The sequence below is a fragment of the Sander vitreus genome, chromosome 5 (assembly GCF_031162955.1).
Source record: "Sander vitreus isolate 19-12246 chromosome 5, sanVit1, whole genome shotgun sequence".
Taxonomy (NCBI): domain Eukaryota; kingdom Metazoa; phylum Chordata; class Actinopteri; order Perciformes; family Percidae; genus Sander; species Sander vitreus.
The window spans coordinates 13,286,866-13,311,377 of record NC_135859.1 but is presented as its reverse complement, the minus strand read 5'-3'; the positions used below and the strand labels follow the sequence as shown (position 1 = coordinate 13,311,377).

The 24,512-nt window shown below is 40.4% G+C and overlaps 3 protein-coding genes and 2 non-coding genes across 5 annotated transcripts in view; 3 read left to right on the top strand and 2 right to left on the bottom strand.

Annotated features, from left to right (window-relative positions):
* Positions 1-24,512, top strand: part of LOC144518089 (protein mono-ADP-ribosyltransferase PARP15-like) — a 69,834-nt gene that overhangs the window by 8,793 nt on the left and 36,529 nt on the right. The gene's annotated exons all lie outside the window — the stretch shown is intronic.
* Positions 1,174-11,835, top strand: fam81b (family with sequence similarity 81 member B). The gene is made up of 8 exons (XM_078249632.1): positions 1,174-1,217; positions 1,944-2,148; positions 3,169-3,287; positions 4,928-5,057; positions 6,157-6,263; positions 9,446-9,581; positions 10,082-10,283; positions 11,554-11,835. Exons 1-8 carry the CDS (start codon positions 1,174-1,176, stop codon positions 11,685-11,687), a joined length of 1,077 nt encoding a protein of 358 aa, XP_078105758.1. The 3' UTR covers positions 11,688-11,835.
* LOC144517605 (uncharacterized) lies at positions 12,627-23,035 on the top strand. Its single transcript, XM_078249691.1, has 9 exons — positions 12,627-12,709; positions 13,887-14,158; positions 14,827-14,989; positions 15,095-15,341; positions 17,766-17,866; positions 18,309-18,459; positions 21,080-21,204; positions 22,618-22,759; positions 23,003-23,035. Exons 1-9 carry the CDS (start codon positions 12,627-12,629, stop codon positions 23,033-23,035), a joined length of 1,317 nt encoding a protein of 438 aa, XP_078105817.1.
* On the bottom strand, positions 17,105-17,176 carry trnac-gca (transfer RNA cysteine (anticodon GCA)). The gene has a single exon. It is a non-coding gene; the product is annotated as a tRNA-Cys (tRNA).
* On the bottom strand, positions 18,201-18,272 carry trnac-gca (transfer RNA cysteine (anticodon GCA)). Its single transcript has one exon. It is a non-coding gene; the product is annotated as a tRNA-Cys (tRNA).

The window sequence follows — 24,512 nt, the reverse complement described above, 5'->3', positions numbered from 1 at the left end:
AACTCATTCAGTCAGAAAAAAGCTTAATGTGCATAGCTAGTTATATTGTATGCAATGAAACAGCAGAGGGAAGAGATACAGAGCTGATCTGGCTAATATTCACTTAGTGTACTGCCTGTGCCCAGTTCATATCATCGTACATATTCTCTTTTCCAGCCTCAGCCGGCTTCAGCCACAAGAATTGCAGCAGGTACAACCTGAACCTCTTAGCGCTGGCCAATGAGTTATTCAAAACTTGACGCTAGACTCAAACACCTTTAGAATATTTTATATGTCCGTGTACATCAGAATAGAACAAATGCTTTGTTTTAGTTTGTTATTGATTGTATTGGATTGATTGGTTTGTTTGTTTTTTATAGGATTATATAGGAGTTTGAATTTTAATCAAATGCTAATAAAAATGTATGTTTGTAATCTGTAATTAGCCTATTCGGCGGCATTAGAAGGACCACCCCAAGGGGGCTTGATTGTTTTACTTCATAGAAAAATGAAATACTCTTAATTCCTGAAAACTAAACCATTAATGCTAACTCTAGTGAAAGAGAGTGCCAAATACAATAAGACACCAAATGTGAAGTGAAGTGAGGAACTGATTTAAGTCACCATTGCATTAATTCATTGTATCTATAAGGTAATCAACCATCCAGTTCATGAATTATCTAGAAGAACAAACTGAAGGGCAGCTGGACTCTAGTTGTCTTTGAGTTCAGGTCAGTTGCTACATTGTGGACTACTCGGTTAGTCAGCTACATTTCTTAGAGTTTAGGGAAAAGTAATGTTCACACTCAATGTTCTGCTTTGCTGCTTCACCAACTATACAATGCATCACTCTTGCATTACTGTGTTGACAAATTCTGACTGGCAGGCAGGCACACCCCGCTCAACAAGACCTCAGTTACCAAGTGACAACACAAACACATGAACTAAGAGCCGGCTGAAGAAAAGCAGACCTGTGAGTATTCTAAAATGTAAAACATGAAAATTACTTGTTATTGTTGATTTAAAAAATGAAAATATTATATTGCGTTATATTGTATGGGTCTCTTTATGCCCAGAGAGGACTATGAAAAGTTTATTCTGGTTGACAGAGCAGATTAGAAACTAATTTGAGTAAAAACTACTGCATTTCTCACCACAATATGTAATATGTGTTTCTCTTTTTAGACAAGAAAAATGTCAAACAGCTGGAAGTTACAGCCCAATCAGAACCCCACCAGGTAACTTTTCTTATTGACACTTTGTATTGATATTTTATCCATCAAGTAGTTGTGGGTCACTTATTCAATTCTCAAATCAATCTGCGAGAGGTAGAAAAGTTAAAAGTTATCTCCCACCAGCGACCTTTCTAACACCCCCTGTGAATCACATTGATCAAATTAATCCTTAATCCACTGTAGCATCAGACAGAGTGACACAGCACGCACAGGGACAGGAAGTCAATAAGAGATCTGGTTTGAGGATGACTTGAGGGAATGGAAACCAGTGCACATCATCTCATTCCATCTTCATTATTCTTCTGGGTGGATGAATGCTTCATTGAATTATACTGTCAAGTGATTTGACTTGAATCTAGTCCTGTGTCTCCAGTGCTATAAAATGTTAACTTCTTGATTTGTAACACGTGTCCCTGAATTACCAAAATCAATTATAAGGAGACTTTAATCTGTTGAGACTCATAGCTTGGTTTTCTGTTTGTGTTTACTTCCGGATTTAAGGCCTGGTGTCTTGGAGGGTAGTTTGAGCAGTCAGGAGAGGACACTGGCTGTACTGTAAAGTGCTTTTTTAAATTCCTAAATCTATTCCTGTGCCTCCAGCGCTATAAAATGTTAACTTTTCATGATTTGTAACACATATCCCTGAATTACCAAAACCAATTATAAGGCGCTTTTAAACTGTTGAGACTCAAAGCTTGGTTTTCTGTTTATGTTTATTTCCCGATTAAGGCCTGATGTCTTGGAGAGTCTGAGCAGTCAGGAGAGGACACTGGCTGTGCTGCTGGAACAGGCTTTCAGGATCAAAGAGGAGGTGTCAGCAGGTCTGCAGTCCGCCCGGGGCTCCGTCCAGGTCGAGGCACTGTCTCGCAAGCTGCTGGAGAATCACATACTGACTATCACACGCATTGTCAAGCAGCTTAGCATGGACATACAGGTATACAAGTGGGCAGATGGTGGAGGTTAGTTAATTTACTAATGCACTTAACCAATGTATTGTTGCAATGCGTCATGTAGCCTTTTTTGTCTGAAATAACTTCTCATTATGTGGATGGAGTCGATGTCCATCCGTGTGGATTCCCTTTTTTCTCTACCTGTCTGCTTTCCTGCTTTTCTTTCATCTGCTCTCCTCTGTTCTCCTCATCTCTTTCCATGTAAAGCACAAACCCGGACACACACACACACACACACACACACACACACACACACACACACACACATACACCCCCAGGCCCGCAAGCTCACAGCTGATTTGATTACACCTGATAGAATGGTGCAGCGCCTGAGCAAAGCCTGCCTGACTGCTCGTCAACATCAGCTAGTGGACATTTTGTATGCATAAGCAAAAAACAAATGATGTACACAGTATGTGGCTAAATAGATAATGCCAAGTAACACACAAACCTCAGTCAGAAGAATTACTGCAGAGAGTGCATTGTAATATGACTCATGAAGCAAATGAGTGTTTGGAGTCATCTTTGACTGAGCAGAACATCAAGCCACAGTTTGCTAGCTGCCTTATAGAAACAGAGCACAGAAATGAAACACATTACTTCATTAGTACATACCAAATGGGCCATTAATATGATTAGAGGCCTGTCATTATCTGAAATAGTACATGCCTGAGAGCTAATTAATTCTGCTCATGTAAAAGTAATAAGCTATGTCGTGAAGTGAATATGCTGGGCTCTCATGATAAGCCAGAGGGTTGTCTTGTTGATGGTGGGTTATGTTGGGTTATCACACATGTGAATGGCCTATTTTATACAATGATCATTCATGCAATAGCGGTGAGGAAATGTCTGGCCTTTCTTAACAAGGGCCATATGGTAGTTTTACCCACATTGGTTGTTTTGACAGCATTAAAATGAGTGTCAGAAGGGGAATTAACACACTATTAAAAATGACTACGGCTTTAACATAAAATAGACAAATACACTCCCTTTGTTCTGGGCAGGCCCTGGAGAGACAGACAGCCCTGCTGGACTCCATCACCTCTGGAACCACAATGGCTGTTCAAAGCCTGGAGCAGAAGAACGTGGCTGGCATTGGAGACCTGAGAGGAAGAGTAGCTAGGTATGCACACCAGGCCTGGGTCAAACAGTGTATGCAAACACTGAGGTTCTGTTCAGTATTAACATATACAGCAATGAGACTGCGCATCAAAACTCTCCACTAAAGCATTATTCGAAGGGATTGTTTAGACCAAGGTCTAGTGCATGACTGATTCGTTTTTCTTTGCTATTATCCTACTTGTTTTTCTCTTGCTCTAATGAACTGAGATTGTAAAACCTGCATTCTGTCTGACAGCTCTTCACACTCTCACAACTTCCAATCCATCGTGGCATCGCCTCTGACACTACCACAGACACACACACATGCACACATTAATTGTTTCATTCTCAACAGAATGAAGCTTCTAGGTTTGAACACACTCTAGATGCTTATTAGCACTTGCTCATTATTTGGTGTCTGCAGAGTGCAGACAGGATTAATTTGTACACTTATTGTGTATGTAGATTAGATTGCTGAAGAGAGGCTGTCATCATGAGGATTGCGTTAGGATGGGTGTTTTAGCTTTTCAGCTACCTAGGCTAATGTCTTTTGACCATCCCTGGCAATCACTGGGCAATACACCTGAGATAATATAATTTCTCATCAGACAGTAGATCAAAGATGAATGTTATGTTGTGAACATCTTATTTCACAGCAGACCTGCCTCATCCGTGGTGTTTAAGAGGTCAGTGGTGAGAAGGAATATTGTCTATTACTCAACAAATAGCTGATTTATGGTCCAATAAAAGCTATGGAAAAAATCCCACCTACTCAGCCTAATGACCTCTTGCACATTAATCATAAATAATCAAGTAAGTTGAGGGCCAGTGTTTTTTTTGATAAACTGTATTATTCTATGAATCCCTTCATAGAAGCGCTGAAGTGGTCTACAGGGAAATAACCCTTATTTCACACTGGGCATCTCCATAATTAGCTGCCGGCCTTGGTTGTTGAGCTCACATTGTATTTGATCACAACTAATATATTGACACACATACACACACACACACACACACACACACACACACACACACACACACACACACACACACACACACACACACACTGTAACTCTAATAGAGACGGGGAGAGTGATAGTATTTGCTGGCTTAGTGATGGCATCTTAAATTAAGCACAGGAAGGAAGAGCGCTATATTGCAATGCTGATAATAAGCAGCGCAGTTCGTGCTTATCACATAAACTGAACGGAGAATATGTCAGAAGCGACATGTTGCATGTGAGACGTGGAAAGGTATTCTTCCACAATCTGCTGATTGCATTTGGTGATAAATGTAGTAAACTATTTTACTACTTTGATTGGTTGTCATGTTTTTTTTCAGTAATTCTTCATCAAGAGATAAAAACATGTTTCCACTAGAACGTTTAAATGTTTTTGTTCAGCATTTAAAGGATGAACGATCACTGCTTAAGATTCAGCAGAGCCTTCTTCTGGCTTCCATTAGCTCGCCTTGGAAAGTATTGATAAGGGCAGCTGTCCTGTTTGTCTACTGTCTGAATGTTGTGCGCTTCAAAATAGTGCTTCCTCCCTGTTGTCTCCAGCCTTTTGCTCATCTCCCTGACTTCACACCTTTCCTCAACTCCTTCCCATCCCACTATTCTCATTCTGTGGTCCCACTCTGCTTCCCCACCTATTATGTCAGATGTGACGCCGGCATTGCCAAGCTGAACGCTGACGTGAGCTCTGGGGAGCTGCGGGTCATTAGACTGCAGCAGGAGATGGCAGCGCTCAGGTCAGCATTGGACGTACGGCTCAAAGAGCTGGAAGTCAAGGTGAGACGGTGCGTGAATACTGACAAAGGGTTTGGCAGGGCCAAAATGAAAATCTTTATAATGCTTTAAAAGTCAATCCTCTGATACCTGAACATACCAAAATTCTTCTTCAACTCAGTGAACATTTGTTTTCTGTAATATTGCAAAGCTAGGATGGTCCATTCCATATTTGTAATCATGATAGTTGCATGGCTCTGGAAATGGTAATGTATAGCAGTCAGTTAGTTCACCAACACTCTATGGATTGCAATGCAGTTTTGTTCAGACATCCATGGTCCCCCGCAAATGAACACAGTGAGATTGGTCATCCCCTGATTTTCCTCTAGCACCACCAACAAGTTTACAGTTTTGTTTTTTTAGTGACATGTCTCAAAAACCTTTGTATGGATTACCATTACATTTTGGTAATAAACTAAGATGATGAACATTAGCATGTTAGCATGCTGGCATTAACATTGAACTCAAAGCACAGACTCAAAGATGCACCTGCATGCCTGTAGACTTCAACTTGTCATATGTCATATGTCTTAAATAATGCCGTATTACATTAAATAGCAAAGTCTGAAAGAAGAAAATGAGATGTGAAATGAATTCAAACAGATCTCCATACACATCCTTTACTGCCTTCTGAGGTCAAATGTTCTTTCCAAGATAAATATTATAGAAAAAAATAGTAAAAGACTGGATTAGGACACACATGTCACATGTTATAATACTCTCCTTCACTTTACTAAATCCAAAGCTGACCACAACTGCCCTCAACACACACACACACACACACACACACACACACACACACACACACTGATTCAGCCTGCGCTCATTCCTGTTAGTGGCACAGGGAGGTAAATCATTGTGATGGCAGCTCATTAGCTTTAGAGCAGTGGTCAAGCATGTACCATAAAGATAATTGAAAATGCAGAGAAAGTGGGTCGCCACAGTTACTCCCAGTGCTGACTGGCCACAGGACTGGTGCAGTAGCTCAAACAGCTCGACTCAGCAGAAACCGCAGAGGGTAAAAGTCAGATTATGGAGCCCGCACCACAAGATGCTCCAACGTCACATAACAGCATGTGTTTGTGTGTTCTCCTTTTTCCAGCTTCATCATGACTTGGGGAGGCTGGAGGCCTCATTGTCAGAGCATTCCCAGGGACAAAAAAACTCTATGGCTGATCTGCATACACAAGTTAAACTACTAGGAGCCAGGTAAGGCCATTAATTAAAGAAAAAGCACAACCCCAAAACACCTGGGCTACTTGTTTAAATACTAAGGCATATATAAGATTTCTTCTTTTGTTTTTTTTCACTGGCTGTTTGGTGCACATTAGTGCTTCTGTACATAAACTACAGAGTTAGCAGTGGTAAGAAGTAAAAAGAACACGGCTAAATGGCTCACCACTGATACTGCACATTAACGCTTCTTATCTCGTGGTGTTAATGTGCTTCCAGGGATTACCCTGATTATCAAACCTAGGTTTTGTGGGGAAATCGGGCTGCTGCTAAACATGCAAACACTGCAAAGTTTTATTATAATTTCAATATTTACATGAAGAAGGTTTTTCACAATAGTTGGCTTAGTGTTCCTGTAAAACTGCTTTATGTTAGAAGCGTCTGTGGAGATAACTTTTAATTAAACGTCTTTGTATAAATGGGCTTACTATGTTCTTTTTAATTCCATACTTCCAGACTCTAATTTCTTGAAGACTAGTCTCAGTCTGTATTCAATGTGCTGCTTGTGACTGGGAAATATGGCAATTCTCTTGGCTAATTTGCCTTTTAGCAGCAGTCCTCAAGTGATTGATTCTTTATGTTCATTTTTTTTATTCTGCCCAGACCCACATAATGAATAATAATCTATGAGGAACTAATTTGCCTATCAAATAATATCCCCAGTCGGGCCTAGCTCTCTATAGCTGGGCATTTCAGAGCCATGGCCGTCTCAAACTTTTGATGCCAGAGGTAGAGAAAATCTGTTAAATTGATTTGCTAATCCATCTGATAAATAATTTCAATTGGCAGCAACAGGCAAAATAAATCACTGATGTACGAAAAGAACAACAGATAAAAATAGATGAAAAGCAATTCTGTCCAGGAGCCAGGTGGAATAATGACAAAAATAAGTAATTACAATATTACATCTTCCATCCATCCATCCATCCATCCATCTCTTTGTTTATTCACTCTCTAAACTTGATCTGCCATAACTGTTGACTTGACTGTCATTTTTGAAGCGAACATCTCAGTAGATTTTGCTTCCACCTGGCTTTTTGTTAAACATTCAAAGTCAAACCCTTTCAGCTCCAACCACCTCATTTATGGCTACGATACACTGAAAAGCTACTCTTTTTTTTTAGAAGCAACGTAGGTACAGTACAGGGTATCAAAACCTGAAACAAGACATGTGACAACATCTTTTAAATTCTACACACAAGATGCCTATACACAATACATCCATTAGAAAGGCCAGCCACACTCCAATTTACTGACGAGTGGTGGCAGAAAGTCGTTGATGGACTGAGTACTGTGTCATCTTGTGCACGTCTTGGGCTGATTCATTTTAAGGTTGTACATAGGGTCCACTTTTTAAAATCAAAACTGTTATTTTCCCAGAAGTAGAGGATAAGTGTGATCGATGTCTGAACCTACATTGCCACACGCTTACACATTTTCTGCTCTGGTTATTTCAACACAATTTCAATTATAATAGGAATAGATTTTCAACCGTGCCTCTTAATTGCTATTTTTGGGACCCCAGACCAGTCAGATCGACAAAATTTGGCACAGCCAGAAATTCTTAGTTTCACATCTTTAGTAGCCAGACGTCGAATTCTCTTACAGTGGAAGTCTCCAAACCCTTATATTTTGTATGTATGCATATGATTCCAACTAAGCCAGGGTGGGGTGTGTGGGTGATTTGTGTGCCTTATTTTTATTTATTTTTTTTTCCTTTGCCTTTTATGTATAATTTGTTGTGCTCTGTCATTTTGTCTTTTGTGTCTTTTTCTGTTTAAAATCTAAGCTGTGCAAAATGTCTATTTGCAAAACTTGGTTCTGATCTCAATAAAATATGTTTAAAATAAAAAGCCCACAGTACTGCTCAGAGCAAAAGGCCACTGAAAAAATAATCAAATTTGCTTAATAATACGTTTCAGTCAAGCTCAAGAACACGACGGCAATTAGATGGAGGCATTACAATAGGGAAATGATAAACCTCCATGGAGACAGACCGGTTCTGAAAACTCAACCAACACAGCCAAATTAGCTGCTCTGTTGTCTAGTGTGTACACCTGGCTGAACATCTGTCAACATTAGCAATATTAGTCAGCCAGCGTGGAGTTATGAAGGATGTGTCTCTGTAGCAGCAGACCTGAAGAGGAAAATTTTGTAACAGGAGTCTGATTTGTATTGTGGTCAAACACAGACACACATCAAGTCCTGGCATTTGCCTCATTGATTTTCTCATTTAGGAAGAATCCCCTGAATCAGAGGGATTAGAGGAAAGGTCAATTGAATTAAAGTGCCAATATGTTTTTATATAAAACACTTTGATGAGACACTGCATATTTATGGTACTAGAGCCCACACAATATTTTGCTCAACCTGTCTAACGTTGCAGCTTTCATCTGAGACATTTTAACATTGTTAACCTGATGGGTTACTGTATGTGAGTTATGTGAGCTGCATACAGCTATATAAATGGCAATGAGATTTGTTTGGCTTCCACAAACAAACAGTGTTCACAGCTACAAAGAGGTCATAAGATCAGCATCAAGTGTTTCTGAACTGTTCATGCAGCATCATTCCAATGAACCAGAATGTGAGTTTGTGTGTCTCTGCACAAATAGCAGCAGCACTCAACCACAGATTAACAGTGTTCTGCCTGCAGAGGCTGGCATCAAGTAAACCAAAAAGACCAGCACTGTTGCTGAGGTAGTCTTATCTCTAATTACCAAAGAGAGGACGTCTGAACATAAAGCATCTTGCTTTTAAAATAAACTGACAGAATATCAATTATTGATTTATTATTGGCATTCTGTTTTCACTCCATAGCCAGTTTTACACACTGCATTGACAAGGAGGTGCCAATAAAGTATTGGTAATGGAAACAGAGAAATTCTTATGTCGATGCCAAGCACCAAGTAGTGCCAAGTAGGAGCTTTATATAATGGGCCTAAATTTACAGGAAGCATTGCTCAGGTTTCTAGGTATTTGCAAGTCTGTATGAATTTTTAAGACATTTATAATCCTATCTAATTTACTAATGGCATTTTCGGTGTCTAGTTTTGAACAAAAAATGCAATTTGCAACCTCATAACTTTGATCTGTAACTGCATTTTCAAAGTAAAGCCTACTGTATTCCCTTATTTCTATTCCTGCTGGCTTTGCAGGATGTCAGCTGAACTGAAGGAAGCAAAGGAGCAGAACAATTCGCTAAGGAAGTGGGCACAACAACAGCTCAACAGTTTAGCCCAGGCTCATGCGGAAAGCAGCCAGCAGCACCGCACACAACTGCAGGACAAAATGGTAGGTTTCAGTGATCCACAGTTTATGCAATTATGTCCACAATAACAACATGCACGCAATAGGCAGGCAGCATTTAGAATATCCACATTTTGCCTTTGCTGTGCTTCAAGTCTTTGCATCAAATTGCCAGGATCTGCAAGACTTCTTATTTGTGTGCAAAGTTCAGTCACACTTCTTGAGCTGTGTGACTCAGCAGAAAAAAAGTACTTCACTTTTAAAAATGATGAGAGTTAAAGGGAGGGTTTGGTACGAGTGAATTGTTCAAGGTGCCACATGTGACATTTCTAAGCATCGATCATGATTAAATTAACCATGAGACCTGTGATATAATTACACACTTAGAGTTATAGTTATACATTAAAAGTAATATGTTTTTGAACTTGTAAAGCTCAAATTTCACAAGTAACACACTGTTCACATATTACACATATCACATGTTCGCAAAGATTAAAAAACTGCCGTGCGGTGCTGTACGTTTGAAATCTTAGTTCTGTGTTCAGCTAGAGACGGAGTCAAGATTAGCTGTCTGGCTACGTGCTCTGGAGGCCCGTGTGGAGCAGTTTGAAGCCCAGCGGGAGCAGGCCAAACGCAGCCAGGCAGAACAGCTGAAACGCTCTGAAACCAAACTCACTAAAAGAATGACCTTAGGGGAGAGTGGCCTTCATCAGGAGCTGCAACTGCTCAAACAGGAATACCACAAAGGTGGGTGATGCTGTCATCAGTGACTAAACAGACACATAATACACATAGGTCCCATATACGTCAAGGACAAAACACACATGCTGAAAAGGTTCACAAAAGAGTCAAAAAAGAGAGCGAGAGACTGTTCATAATGACTACTCCACTAATATTCACCAATATACAACTGTTATATTAAACATAATTGTCTGAAATTGAGAGATTTTTAATATGGCAAACAATATAATTAAATCATGTCAAAAACTATTTCTAAAGACATGGTCAATTAAGCCTCAGCTCTCTCTCTGTGATAAAGAAAACTACCAGCAACACACTAAAATCAGCTTTTGGTCGTAAATGCAAATACAGCAGGATTTCTGCCAGATTAAATTAGACGGATGTTGAGTTACAGCTGCTTTGTGTAGCTACCTCAAAGCTAAATAAGTCATACAGTAGGACAAGCCATACCATCCAGGCAACCCAGTACAGCAGCTCCGCTCTGCATCAAGCTGCTGCTGACATCCATCCCCGTCTCACTGCTGTGTCATTGGAAGTCATTTCCCAGGAGCTCTGGCACAAGATTTCAAACCTTTCCCACCTCCTGTCAACCTCTCTCAGTCTCCAGCTCTTATTAAAGTGTAGACAAATAGAAAGGAGGCAAAGCCTCTCTCCAGTAAATAAGAGCAGGCGTAAACTGCTCTATGAATCATCGCTCAGCCACCGCTCTCAGTCCTAGAGAGAGCCATCCATCTATCGCTCTATTTTAGGTATAGGATGAAAAGATGGAAGGAGATGGTATTAGATGAGAGAGAAAGCAATACATAATTGATCAGTGTCGTACATTTTCGTGGCAAGACAGGCGTGGGGGGGGGGTCATAAAGAGAAGGAGAGAGATTTAATATCCCATCACAGTACAAGAAACGTTATCCCTCCACCTCCCAGTCACTGGATATTACTTTTTAGAGTACATGCAATATTGAAAAATATTTCTATTTTAGCCAGTATGTTCTTTACTACGAGTGATGTCATCATCAACTGATGATTAGGACCATAGACAGTTTTTTATTTCTGAGATTATAAACAGAGACCAGTAGAATATTGGAGAGGGCAAACTTGTTAACATATTGAAAGAAATTGAAACTAGGCTAAATAAAAATGTAACTGTTATAACACCAAATGTCAAATGTTGGAGCCGAGACAAATAACTGTCATAAAGCTAACGTTATAGAGAGTTTTAAGCATGCAGAGAATAATTTTCACTCAAATGCATGATGTCTGCTCCTCTTTTGAACAGGGTTCCTGTCTGTGCATGATGCCATTGAGTCCCTAAGACAGATAGGTGACATCAAATCCCGCCTTGACAAGAAGAAGCTTCAGAAGGATATCAGGCACATTGGCAGCAAACTGGCAGAGCTCAATGACTTGTGACATTATCAGCTAAAGCAACTGAGGCAATAGCTTGAATCAAACTCTTTCTAAAATCAAAACGCATGCCAGGCGATGTTCCTCACTGGCTTTTTATTCACATGTTTTTCTATGATCTATTTTAATTTCATAACTCTTTGAAAATTAGAGAAAGTATCTTGTAATTAATCTTGTAAAGTAGAATACCTCTTGTGAAATGTTAGGCAATTTGATTACAGACAGACCTGTGACAATATTAACACATTTTCTTATGTTTTTAATAAATGAAAATGTAGTAAAATTAAGATGTGTTTATTATTATTTGTCAAGTCATGTGAAAGATGTTGAAAGATGTTTGGATAGGACCAGTTTAAAAGTTGTAAGAGATTTTCATGTCATGACATATACAGTGAGAAACAAGTGTGGTCATGTCATGGGATCAACATATTTCAAAACAGTTTATTACTATTAGCCTACTATATAAATTAATTTATATATAGAGCGATGACTATATATGATCCTGCCAGCATGTGGTGCTATAAGTCAATATTGGCGTTGTGTTTACAGGAGATTTTCTCTGAGAGTTCATGCTAAGAGACCTCTGCAGAAACCCGGGAGCCAATCAGAGACATTTAGATCTTTAATTAAAAGAGGATTAAATCGATACAGTAGAAATATTTGCTTTTTTAATCCCACACATTCTTCTTCCTTGCCTAACCCTTTTTCTTATACTGGTTTATGATGAGGATTGAGGATGGTTTTAGTTTATATTTGAAAAGGAAATAACTTTCCGAGCAGTCATGAAGGCATCATTTCTTAGCAACAACAGCGTTAGAGCCTTAGCTAACGTTAGCTGGATTATTCTGTGAACTTTCTTTAAAAAATGCCCTGAAAATGGGATTTAAAAAAGCGAAGATAACATCAAAATAAATAAATATACAGGAAAAAGACAAATATATAACTATGGCGGATGTAATCGGTTCTGAGGACAAAGAGAAGTCGTTATATTTGATACAAATTCAATATCTGGATGAGCAGTTGGAAAGGTAACGTTAGCTGTTAGCTAAGTTAAAACTGAGTATGAAAAATGACTGAAACAATCAATAGCTAGCTAGCTAGCTATCAAAATAGTTGTAAATGAATTAATTAATCTGTATTTATGAATCGACTAATTGTTTCAGCTCTAACGTTACTACAAGCTATCAAACACTATTACAGTGTGTAGCTAGGTTGCTCTTTTACATGAGTCTAATATTTGTTTGTCTTTTAAAGCAACACTGTTTCCCCTCATGCTAATTTGCCTTAGTTTGAGTTCCACTTCTGTTGCACACCATTGCACGTTGTGTATCAACCTATCATCAACCAGTAGTGGAATGTAACTAAGTACATGTATTCAAGTACTGTAACGTTACTTAAGTACTCGAGGTACTTGTACTTTACTTGAATCTTTTCATGCCACTTTCTAACATTACTTCTACTCCGCTAGCTATCGTTATATCTCAGAGGGAAATATTGTACTTTTTACTCCACTACATTAATCTGACAGCTTTAGTTACTAGTTACTTTTAAACTACGCAACAATAGCTAGGCCTACAAATACAGCTGAAATTATTAGCTAGCTAGCTAGCCGATTAAACACCGTTTCCAGTGTTTATGTGTCAAACGTGAAGGTTTTTCTGCATTGAGTACTTTTACTTTTAATACTTTAAGTTCAGTTTCCTGATGATACTTACATACCTTTACTTGAGTAACATTTTCAATGCAGGACTTTTACTTGTAAATTATTTTTATTTTTTTTACAGTGTTGTATTAGTGCTTTTACTTACTAAGTAGGATCTGACAACTTCTTCCACCACTGGTATCAACCATATACTGTAAATAGTATTATTACTACTAATTGAATTAAATTTAAAAAAAAGTGTATGGTATGGGGATCAGCATCAAAGCCTTTACTTTTACACGTACCTTTACATTTTACTGACCTTGTTTTACAAAATAAAACATTGCATGGAGTATTATGGGCCTTCTCAAGCTGCTGGTTTCTAATTATCACTATACTTTACTGTTGACGTGCTGCAACTGAGGAAAAGCTTTAGTCACAATTTCAGCATGATACAACTTTCTGATACAGGATGCAGTTAGTGCAGTTATCATTGTATTTCTAAAAACAGTAATCTCAGTAGCTTCTCACATATAATAACAGCCTATATCTTTATCCGGCAGATGTCAGCTTCAGTGTGACGAGCTGGAGCAGCAGAACAAGGACCTGGCCTCTCAGTACAGCGCACTGGAGAAGGACAAGCAAGACATCACTGATTACCTGAAACACGCTGTGCTTGGCAAAGACAAGGAGGCGGAGGAGCTGGCTGCGCGGCTGGAGACTCAGCAGCGGATTGGCCAGCAGGACAGAGAGGCCCGGAAGCTGCAGCAGAGCCAGGAAGTTCAGGAACTGCAGGACCAGATCGATGAGCTGACCTCAGAGAGCAGGGTGCTGGGTGGGACAGTAAAAATGTTTCCTACACAGTATTTAGTTGTTTCATCCTCTTCCCTGTTAGAACAGATTCAATCAGCAGAGACGGCACTATGGGAAAGGGAAACAACTAGGGCTGGAACGTATTATTACTATATTTATATTAATTCATCTCTTGATTGTTTTTTCAATTAATTGTTTAGCATTTTAGTTTGATAAACCGCTTTAATGATTAAGCAATTATAGATGTAGATCAGTAGATGGACAAATCAATTGGTAGTTGAATGGGTCGTCTCATTATCTGTGATCACAGTCTTGTGGATCTAATTTTAAAGCAGGACAAGCCTATGTTTTTTGACATTTGACAATAGACAACCCTGGTAGACAAGATATCAGGATAGAAGAGGGATCATTCATCTCATAGGACCTGTAACATCTATAAATGATCAATACATTGATTGTGAGAAACAGTGGGATTGGTAAAGCAGATTAACAGCTAAATCTCAGTGGGTGGGAGAAGTTCATGTACCTGGACCAGAAATTAGACTATTTGTGATCAGATTGTTTCGGAAAGTTGCACCAATATACCAGACAGGGGTAATTATTTTTTTTTAATCTGTTCCTTTTCACTTTGCGTGAAGCATCCTCTCCTCTCCTCTCCTTGTTTTCTCTCCTCTCCTCTCCTCCGCTCAGTGGCAAAGTTTGAGGAGCAGCAGGAGCTGGAGGAGCAGCTGGAGCAGCTGTTGCAGCAGCAGTCCGACATGGAGTTTCTGAGGAAGCAGCTGGTTAGTGAGAACGAGGAGCACGACGCTGCCATCGAGAACCTGAAGAATGATGCCGAGTCGGAGAGGAACAAGTAAACTGACAGCGCCGTTACATCATGCTGATCTCCTTCTTGAATGTTTGACTTTTGCTGTAAATTGTGAGCAACCAACACTAAATGTTGACCCTGAAACAACAGGATGTTCGAGGTCAGGTGGGGCACGTTGGAGGTTTGCGTTAGGAAGAAGGCCTCACTCATCATCCAGGAGGAGAGGGCTCAGCACAGAGAGCTCCGGGAGAAGGTCGACGAACTTCTGGACAGGAACACGGAACTGTGGAGTGAGAAGAACGAGCTGCGAGACCAAGAAGATTTTCTTCTCTTTCAGTTGGACAACATGAAGGAAGATATTGACAGTGTCAGCAAGAAGAGCTTCACCAGCAAGAAGGTAAGACGACAACTATTAACAGTGTCAGCAGTGGTGGAATGTAACTAAGTACAATTTCAAGGTACTTTCAGTTCTATTTAATGCTACTCTATACTTGTACTCCACTACATCTCAGAGGTACATATTAAACATGTTACTCCACTACATTAGATCACAGTTTTCATCCCCTTCATCTCCAGTGAAAACCTTGTATCCCCAGATGTGTTGCTTTTGAATGTTTGTGATAAACTGAAGGATGACATGCTCCTTCATGTGTTGAGAAAACTGTCCTATTTCTTAAGCTAAATAAAGTCTTTTAAAAAGCCTCTTGGATCAGCTGGAAAATGCATCATCACAAAGCTGAAAACAGGGCTGGTTTTCTGTTGACATTAGGGGTGGCACGGTTCACCAAAACCCACGGTTCGGTTCGTATCACGGTTTTAGGGTCTCGGTTTTCGGTTCTGTACGGTTCTTGTTATTTTTTCTTTTAATCTTTAACACTCCAGAAATATACTTATGATATTTAGCTTAATTATCCATAATGTAGGATACAGTATTAAAAAATAGTTATATCATGTAATCATGCACAAACTGAATTTGACTTGACCATAAGCACATTATTGGGACCATCTCTGAGGAAAGCTAGCTGAGATTTTGATACAGCAAGAGGGAAGACATGCTTTTCATTTATTTGGCAAAAAAAGAGAATGTGTATTGCCATCTACAGGAACTTATGTGCCTTTGTAGCACACGAAGATTGCCATATTACAGAGTATCAATTGAAATAACTTGCATTTATCAAACTGCCAACTTCAGTGTAGCTCTTACAAAAATGGTATCCTTTAAAAGAAAAAGAGAGGAACTCTTAAAGCTCCGTCTTTTGAATAAGTCAGAATATGTTAAACATTAAAAAAGTTGCGATTTTCTTTTGTATAGTTCCCTAAAAATAAAAAGGAAACTTGTTTTGGGGAGAATAAAATTACTCTAGGCTGAGTTTTCCTAGTAACCTTACCAAATGGGCTCAGGATGCTGCAAATGTTGGTATAATATGAAAATGGCTGGTGGATTTAAGATAAAAAAATAATAATTTATGAATGAATCAAATTTGAACATATGTGGCATTGTTAGTTAATTTCCTATCCTGGCCTGGGACACACATTCATACGGTTTGATAAAGTACTGGACTTTAACTTCTCATTGCACTTCCAATAACGAGCGTAGCTGTCCTCAATTTAGGTCATCCTGTACGTCTCATCTCCGTTTTTTTTCCTGCATCCACCGTCTGTGATTTTGTGTGTGTGTGTGTGTGTGTGTGTGTGTGTGTGTGTGTGTGTGTGTCAGTCGCGGGGGGGAACTCAGCAGCCCCGCCCGCTGCAGAGAGCCGACAGGATTGAAACAGCAGCCGCTTCAGCGGCTTTAGAGTGAAAAAAACGCAGCGTACATTGATGTTAAAATGTATACAGGTTGGCAGGACGGTCTGAAATGTTTTGCACGGTCTTTCGCTGTACGTTTTGTTGGTAACTTGTCAACACCTCTTCTTTCGCGCGAAAGGGAAACACTGAGGTCACATATGGGCACCTGACGGGCTTGAGGCTACATTGCGCACGCATCGAACACACACACGCTCCGAACCGAGACAAGCGGACCGAACGGTTCGGATGTTTCTTCATGAACCGTGCCACCCCTAGTTGACATATATGGTTCGCACCCTACAAACTTTGTATTTACTTGTAAACCATCTAGAAGACACAGACAACATCTGAACATGTCCAAAGCATAAAGACAGGGGGCATCCAGAGTTGAACTGGAGACCTCTTGATCTGCAGTCAAATGCTCTACCACTGAGCTATACCCCCATGTTCTGTTTACTATGTATTTGTTGTACTTTTTTAGCAATGCATGTTGGGAAGTACAGCCCAGTAACATTTCTAAATAACTTCATTTGATGAGTTAAGTAAATGAACTGTCACTATTAGTCAACTGAACTGAGTGGTACATAAACCATTTAAAGTTGATGTTGACAAATGTGTTTAATTAAACTGAGTTCATAATAAAACAACGTCCACTAGAGCAAAATGTAGCCATTTTGTTTTCACTTCTTATGTGTTTCTAGGAGAAATAACCTGTGTTAAACCACATGTATGTAGTATGTTAAACAATACATTATTTGTTCCAAGGTAACATTTGAACTTTGGAGTGACACTGGGACAGGGGGCATCTGAAGAAACTACATTTCAATGCAGCTTCATAAACATATTTTTTTCTACATCTTGGTTCTCTGTGATCTCAAGTTTCTCAGTTTGTGCTTAGGAATACATGTGAAGTGTTTTCCATGTGCAGCGTCTCCACCTGTGAGGAGGAGAGTTTTGCTACACAACCTCTTTTTACCCTGTCCTCCTTTTACGAGTTGGAAAAACAAATCATTCAACATGTTCCCTTCTTCAGGAGGTGGAGCAGCTGACGAAGACCTGCCAGCAGCTGAGGGCGCAGCTAAAGAGCTGTAGCGCCGCCTACGAGAGCACGCTGACCAAGAAAGAGGCTTTCAGGTAAAAGTTTACTCTCTTTCAACCGTCCAAATCTAAGATTTCAAGAATGTTGTAATCCTGAAGATTCGAAGACCCATTTTTGATACACAGGGTGCTTTTCAATATGCTAACAAGTTATTAAAGTAATTTTACTTCTCGCCAAATTCCACATTGGGGGGGTGACTTCAGGGTCATGGGAGCAGAGGATGCGAGGAAGCATTAGTTAGCGGCACAATGAAATGAAAAGCCCCCTTATTATAGCCGAATCCACTGCTTTTGTCCGTATAAGTAAACCGGCATTTCAAGCTAACGAAACGTTAGTGATGCTGGCAGTGAAACAGCATAAATCTTATTGAGGGGGCATCCGGAATTGAACCAGAGACCTCTTGATCTGCAGTCAAATGCTCTACCACTGAGCTATACCCCCTCTGCATGAGTGAGTGCTGAGTCATTGTTTTTACAGACAGCGCCTGGCTTCAGTGTCAGCAAAGTGCCATCAGAAAACGGCCCAGGCAGGTCAGCTGAGGGCCGAGCTGCAGAGGGAGAGCAGCATGAGGAGGCGGCTGGAGGCCATCGTGCAGGAAGCAGTCCTGATTCTCAGCCACATCTTGACGGTAAAAACACAGGGCGGCTACAAACATCAGCAACGATCTCTATGTCAAATACTTACATTACAAGTAAAAGACATGGAATCAAAAATGTACTTCTAGAACAGTGGTTCTCAACCTTTTTTTGTGCCAGCGCCCCCCTATCCATTATCCAGGTCCCTAACGCCCCCCAAAAGAATATGTAGGCTAATTGCCCCAAATATGAATGATTACGCCCTAATATAGGCCTATTATTGTTGTTACTATTGTTATCAAAAATAATTAAAAAAAATCATATAATTGAATGACAAACAACACATGTATTAGTTTCCCAGGTATCAAAAAAGCCATGTGAATATATATATTTACAGGTTTTTAAAAAAAATGCAACCATTTGACATTCAATTTAAATAACAGCAGCCAATCAGAACGACTAGATATGTAACATTCAAACTATAATTAGGTATTATCAAAAGGCCTGCTGCATGTCCCTGGTGTGAACCTCAGCACCTTTATAAGATGACTATAATTTGAATGTTCTTTTTTGTTTGTGAAGTGACCTTGGGTGTCATGAAAGGCGCTTTAAATAAAATGTATTATTATTATTATTATTATTATTATTACAAACACTAACAGTAGCCAATCAGAAACAGCTAGCAATTTAACATTCAAATCTATTTTTCATTCGAATCTAAATCTATTATCGAATTGTTCCAACGGAAAACAAGCTGGCACTTATCAAGGGGTAAAAGCAGAAGGATTACACACACACACACACAAAAGTATTTTGGTGATGACAAACGACTTGAAGAACGACACCTACTGCAGAATGGAAATAAGTTTACAACCTTTGAAAGTTAGTGAGAGCCCTTTGTTGATGCTTAGAAGAGTCTAGGTTTGCTATCGCCTGTCTTGTGAGTAAATAGCAGAAAAAAACTTTTGGAGAAACGCAACCCCACATCGCGCTGTGTTTTGAGGTGTGATAATCCTAAACCTGCAGTAAACAGTTACATCACTGCCTCTATCGCTTCCACTAGAACGTTTTAAAATACCGAACACAAGCCCTGAACTGCCCGGGAGTTTGTGAAACAGCTAAATGTTTGCCAAACAACAAAGCACAGTCGATATCTCTCGCTCATCTCTTTTCTTTCTCTCTTTCTCCGTGAAATGAAGCTGCCTTCAGGTGCAGTGGGAAACATTGTGTTCTATAAACGATCTGACGAAAAACCGTTACTGTGAAATATAAAGTCTACTTGTGCTACATTGGGGGGTTAAAGAACACAACAGGACGTCGCTATCTGAACGCAGCGTCACGCTGAAGTACAGAGCTCATTTAAGATGATGCTCTGACATCACGTTTCCATGAAGGCAGCACGGAGCTGCGCCAAACAAAGCTGACAGAAGCACAGAAGGGAAAAGTTATGATCCACCGTCTCGTCCAGTCGCAGTGCCGTGAACTGGCAGGTTTTAATGTTGCAGACCACTGTTTTTTAGTAGTTTAAAGTGTAAACATGTATTGTTATGGTGAATCTTTGGTTTAGCTTTCAAATAAACGCCCCCCTAGGGCACCTCAACACCCCACCCCCGTTTCCAAAATATTGCATCCAGCGCCCCCCCCCCCTCCATCTTCTGAACGCCCCCGTTGAGAAACACTGTTCTAGAAGAACTAAATGTTCTTAAGGCCCAGACACACCGACCAGACGGCCAAACGTCGGCAGAAAAGGCAGTTGGGCTGATCAGTCTCCCCGAGTTGGTCAAAAAAGTGCCTCGGAACACACCAAAGCGACGAGACGTAATACGTCTCCATAACAGCAAGCGGCGCTAATCTGTATTGTCGCCCAAAAATGAAAACCGGCAGCTGATTGGACGAACACGTCACGTGGGTCTGGTCAGTTTAAAAGATTTTCGTCCGATTTTGAGAGACTCTAATCACGCTCATTCCGCTCCCCGTTTCCGCGTTAGCACTCTACCAATCAGATGGGTCGTTTGAGTCCGATTGCCGGCAGTGCCCGCCCCGCTGATTATACATGTCAAATCGGCCAAAATGAAGGACGACGGCACGGAACACACCGAACAGACTCGAGTCACTGTCCTCGCCAGACTGTCCAACGGCCGATTATCTGGTTAGTGTGTCTCGGGTTTTAGGTACCAGAAGTTATTTGTCTCTTTCTCAGTGGTATAGTTCTGCATCAGTTATATCACTGTAGGACTGGGGGATATGACAATATATATTGATATTTTGTATATATTTTTCTATTAACAGAACAGGTTGAACTAGAATATGACTTTATTGTCTTCCAAAAAATAGAAAATGTTCTTAAGCTCAAATATTATAAAGGCAGCACCAGGATGTGTAACATGTCAAACTAAATATAACACTTAGCACAAACCTAAATAATGGTATTTTCTTCACCTGTACAGTTTTATATCTACATCTTGATTCAATTGTTTGTGAATTGATCATGTAAAGTAATTGACCTTATTCACTAAATACAGAATAATAAGGTTTACACATTCATTGTGTGAGCAAATAATGCATTGAAATAAATATTATGAGCTTTTTGCCTCTTACATCTTCCTAACAAGTATCTCAGCCAATGAGGTGATTTCTGATTATTGAAGCTTTGGTGTTTTCGGTCCTCTGCAGGACTCAGAGAAGGCGTCTGAGACTCAGTGGAAGAGGCTGCAGGAGATCCTGGAGAGCCCCTTCCCCCAAGGACCCGGCTCCACTCCTGAGGAGGAACCACAGACCTGTGACCCCGAAGCAGCCAGGTACTGGGATCACTCTCCCCTGGGTTGTGTGTCTTAGTTTCATAACGGGTGTGGACAGCGGTGTGAACACTGCTTCTGCTTCCTCACGGCAGCACAGGGAGCTGGACCTGCTGGGACTCGAGTCCAACTAGAACCAGATTAGCCGTAAACAGGTCACATTGAAATACTTAAACAACAATGCAGTCATTTTAAAGTTTTAAATACACAGGGAATTAAAGGGCCGCTATGCAGTTTTGGCAATTTCTTCGCTGTTTTCTCGCTTTTTGCTCGCCAGTTTCTCTATAGAGCTCCCCCTACAGCTTCGGAATAGATATTTGGCAACGCTGTTGTAAAAACTCGTTGGTGACTCCCCCCCCCAATCTTCTCCTTCTGGTCATGTGCATTTGTTTTCAAAGAAGCCAGCAAACGCACGGAGCCATGTCCACTGAGGTAGACAGCGGGTAAGCTAGCTAGTAAGCCCGTAACAGACAGCGATCATAATGAAAACCTTTACAGACAATAGCAAACATCCTGAGGTAACAATAACAAGAAATACAAAGATTAAATAGAGTTATCCCAAAGCTACTTACAAGTGCAACAGCGAGAACTCCAGGTCAGCATGGGATTTGCAGGCTTCTGTTTGTCTCAGTTCTCGTCATTCTGAAAACGCAGCTCTTATGTTTACTCGTGTCTGACTCCTCGCTCTGTCAGTCTTCCGTTTCCTCTTTCTCTGTTCCTCCGACAATGCTTTCCTAGCTTTCTGCTTCTTTTTTGCCGGCTCAGCCATGACGATAGTGTGAAAAACTCCATCGCTACCTTGTTCTTATAGCTAGCTTGTTCTTAAGTAGCGGCGTGTAGTTCTCTTAATACATCCATGGTGTATGTGTGCAGTGCCGTAAAGCAATTCGTTACATCGCGAGACCTGACATCACGCGATACTTCCTACGCTGAGGCCAGCGGCTCGCCGGCCCAAAGTCACAAGGGTGGTTTCTCCGCTGACAGGCGCTAGGGGAAGCGAGACGACCACCATTCAACCCGAAAAAAAAGTCATATAACCATTCCAATGACTCCGAAGCTGTTCAGTTAAGGTAAATTAAGCTATAAAAAACTGCATAGTTCCCCTTTAAGTTATTCTGTATCTCTTCAGATAGGTCAAAAAGCTGTTTTATTAGTAAATATACAGTATATCGACATATTTATGTAATATACTTTACATCAATCAAAAGGATAAAAGTAAATCAAAGTGATATTTTATGAGCTTATCTCAAATTAAATCTGTTTGCGTTAACTGCGGCCATCAGATAGATGTAGTTTGTACATGTGGTAGAGGCAATATAAAAAGTGTTATCCTCAAGTATGAAGTATTAAAACCTCAAACCTGTATTTAAGAATAGAGCTGGATGTAATGGACTTCAACCTGTGTCTCCTCCACAGAGCTCAGACCCTGAACATCGCCACAGATCCGTTGTTCCTGTTGGCCCGCTACAGACCAGGTGACCTGGGCCTCGTGCCCCGACCCATGTGGAAACAGAAAGCAGCCATCTCCAGGTCACTCCATCCTGATGCCTCTCAACAGGTCTGTTATGAAGTAGTTTGTCTGCAGGGGGCAGTGTTGGATCAAATCACTTTCTCCAGTGTTAAAATGTGTTCTCACTCTGCATTTGAATCATGCAAAACTACATTCCTCGTCTACATTCCTGATCTGCTCTCATCTCACTGTTGTCCTCATACACAAAGTGTGCTTACAGTGGACCATTGTTTAGACCTTATACAGGAATCTGTTCTTTGTATAGATGCTGTTGCTCTGTGTGTCCCTCAGGAAACTGTGCAGTCAGAAGACGTCCAGCTGTGACCCAGAGGCCGAAGCCTCCACCTCTGCAGACTGCAACGTATTATAAAGTGTTACCAAAGTCACATCACCGACTTCAGAACAGCTCTGTGAAGGATGGGGTGGGATTCAATCAGCGGCTCACATGGCTGGTCTTCATGGACACATTTGTTTAATCGCTCAATGTGTTGTTAAGGTGTATCCACTGACATCATACACACAAAGCCACTCAACACCCACACTGTCATAAAGGATGCATGGCAGATATCACAACAGGCTCAGTGTGTGTGTGTGTGTGTGTGTCTGTGTGTGTCTGTGAAAACTGTTAAAACAATAAAATGATAGTTTCAACTTTCCAAGCTCAACAGGTTTGTTTTGGAACTACTTTTAACCAAAGAAACCAGGATGTTGTTTCTGGAAAATCATATTTTCAAATGTTATGTCTTGATTGAGACTAAATGTAGTCAGGCCTTTCTCACAGCAGACTGACTTGTCATAGGAAAAGCACAGGTGTTACTAGTAAAACTAAAGAGGCCTCTGTTCCAGGGGTGATTCTAGGATCAGACCTTTAGGGGGGCTCAGCCCCTTATGAGAATGTGACACGGATACTGTAAAGTGCCTTGCAAAAGTGTTAAACCCCCCCCCGCTAAATCAGTAATTTCATTAGCCGATAATCTCTGAGTTAGCTACTGAACAATGTCAGCTAATGTTTTTGACACTATGATGGAACTAAACCTGACACTTTATAAGTCACAGTAATAACGGTCAATTTGACACAATGTTCTAACATTCAGCAATTTTAGTTGCCTACGTTTCAATTTGGGTTCTAATCTGCGCCATGAAATGACCAACTTCTTCTCTGGGGACTACCAACGTTAAACTTTACAACCACACTCCTGCTCTCCCTCTGACAGATCAGATAGAGACTCGGCCAAAGGCGGGAGTCTGGCACAACCACCTCCAATTGGCCAAAACTATATTTCTGTTAACCATTTCCTTGACTGGGTTACAGGTGCATATAACATTGGCGACAGCGACTCAGAATATTAACCCTGTTTCAAGCCATTTGAACCTGTAACTGTTTGTCCTCCGTCGCCAACAGACAAGTTCGCAAACTCTTAACTTGAAGCTATAAAATAGATTTTAGCCCCCCTAAAAAGGGTCTAAAATCGTCCATGCTCTGTTCTCAAGTGTTTTTAGTATACTGAACACTTTGTCCCTCATACATCAGTGATAGTTTTACCAGACAGGAAATCCTATCAGGACCAGCATGGGGTCAATATAGTTTAAAAATCCTAAAAGGTTTTCTTTTGTCTATCCTGACTAGATTTTAACCCTGCTGGACCCAGCATTAGCTCCCAGTTTACAAACTACACACCTTTATTTTAAATTCTGCGTACATAGTATATACAGTACATACACAATATGTATACTATATAAAGCTTAGATCGGGCCCAAAAAAAATCAAGCCCAACCCTACCCGATTTTTTTGCTGTCATAG

What these genes read in the sequence shown, in the direction of transcription:
- fam81b (XM_078249632.1), top strand. Translation starts at nt 1,174, where the DNA reads ATGTCAAACAGCTGGAAGTTACAGCCCAATCAGAACCCCACCAG. An exon ending in CTGAGAGGAAGAGTAGCTAG is followed by an intron (nt 3,288 to 4,927) that starts GTATGCACACCA and finishes CTATTATGTCAG; the next exon opens with ATGTGACGCCGGCATTGCCA. An exon ending in CAAACAGGAATACCACAAAG is followed by an intron (nt 10,284 to 11,553) that starts GTGGGTGATGCT and finishes TCTTTTGAACAG; the next exon opens with GGTTCCTGTCTGTGCATGAT.
- LOC144517605 (XM_078249691.1), top strand. Translation starts at nt 12,627, where the DNA reads ATGGCGGATGTAATCGGTTCTGAGGACAAAGAGAAGTCGTTATATTTG. An exon ending in TTCTCAGCCACATCTTGACG is followed by an intron (nt 18,460 to 21,079) that starts GTAAAAACACAG and finishes GGTCCTCTGCAG; the next exon opens with GACTCAGAGAAGGCGTCTGA. An exon ending in TGTGACCCCGAAGCAGCCAG is followed by an intron (nt 21,205 to 22,617) that starts GTACTGGGATCA and finishes TCTCCTCCACAG; the next exon opens with AGCTCAGACCCTGAACATCG.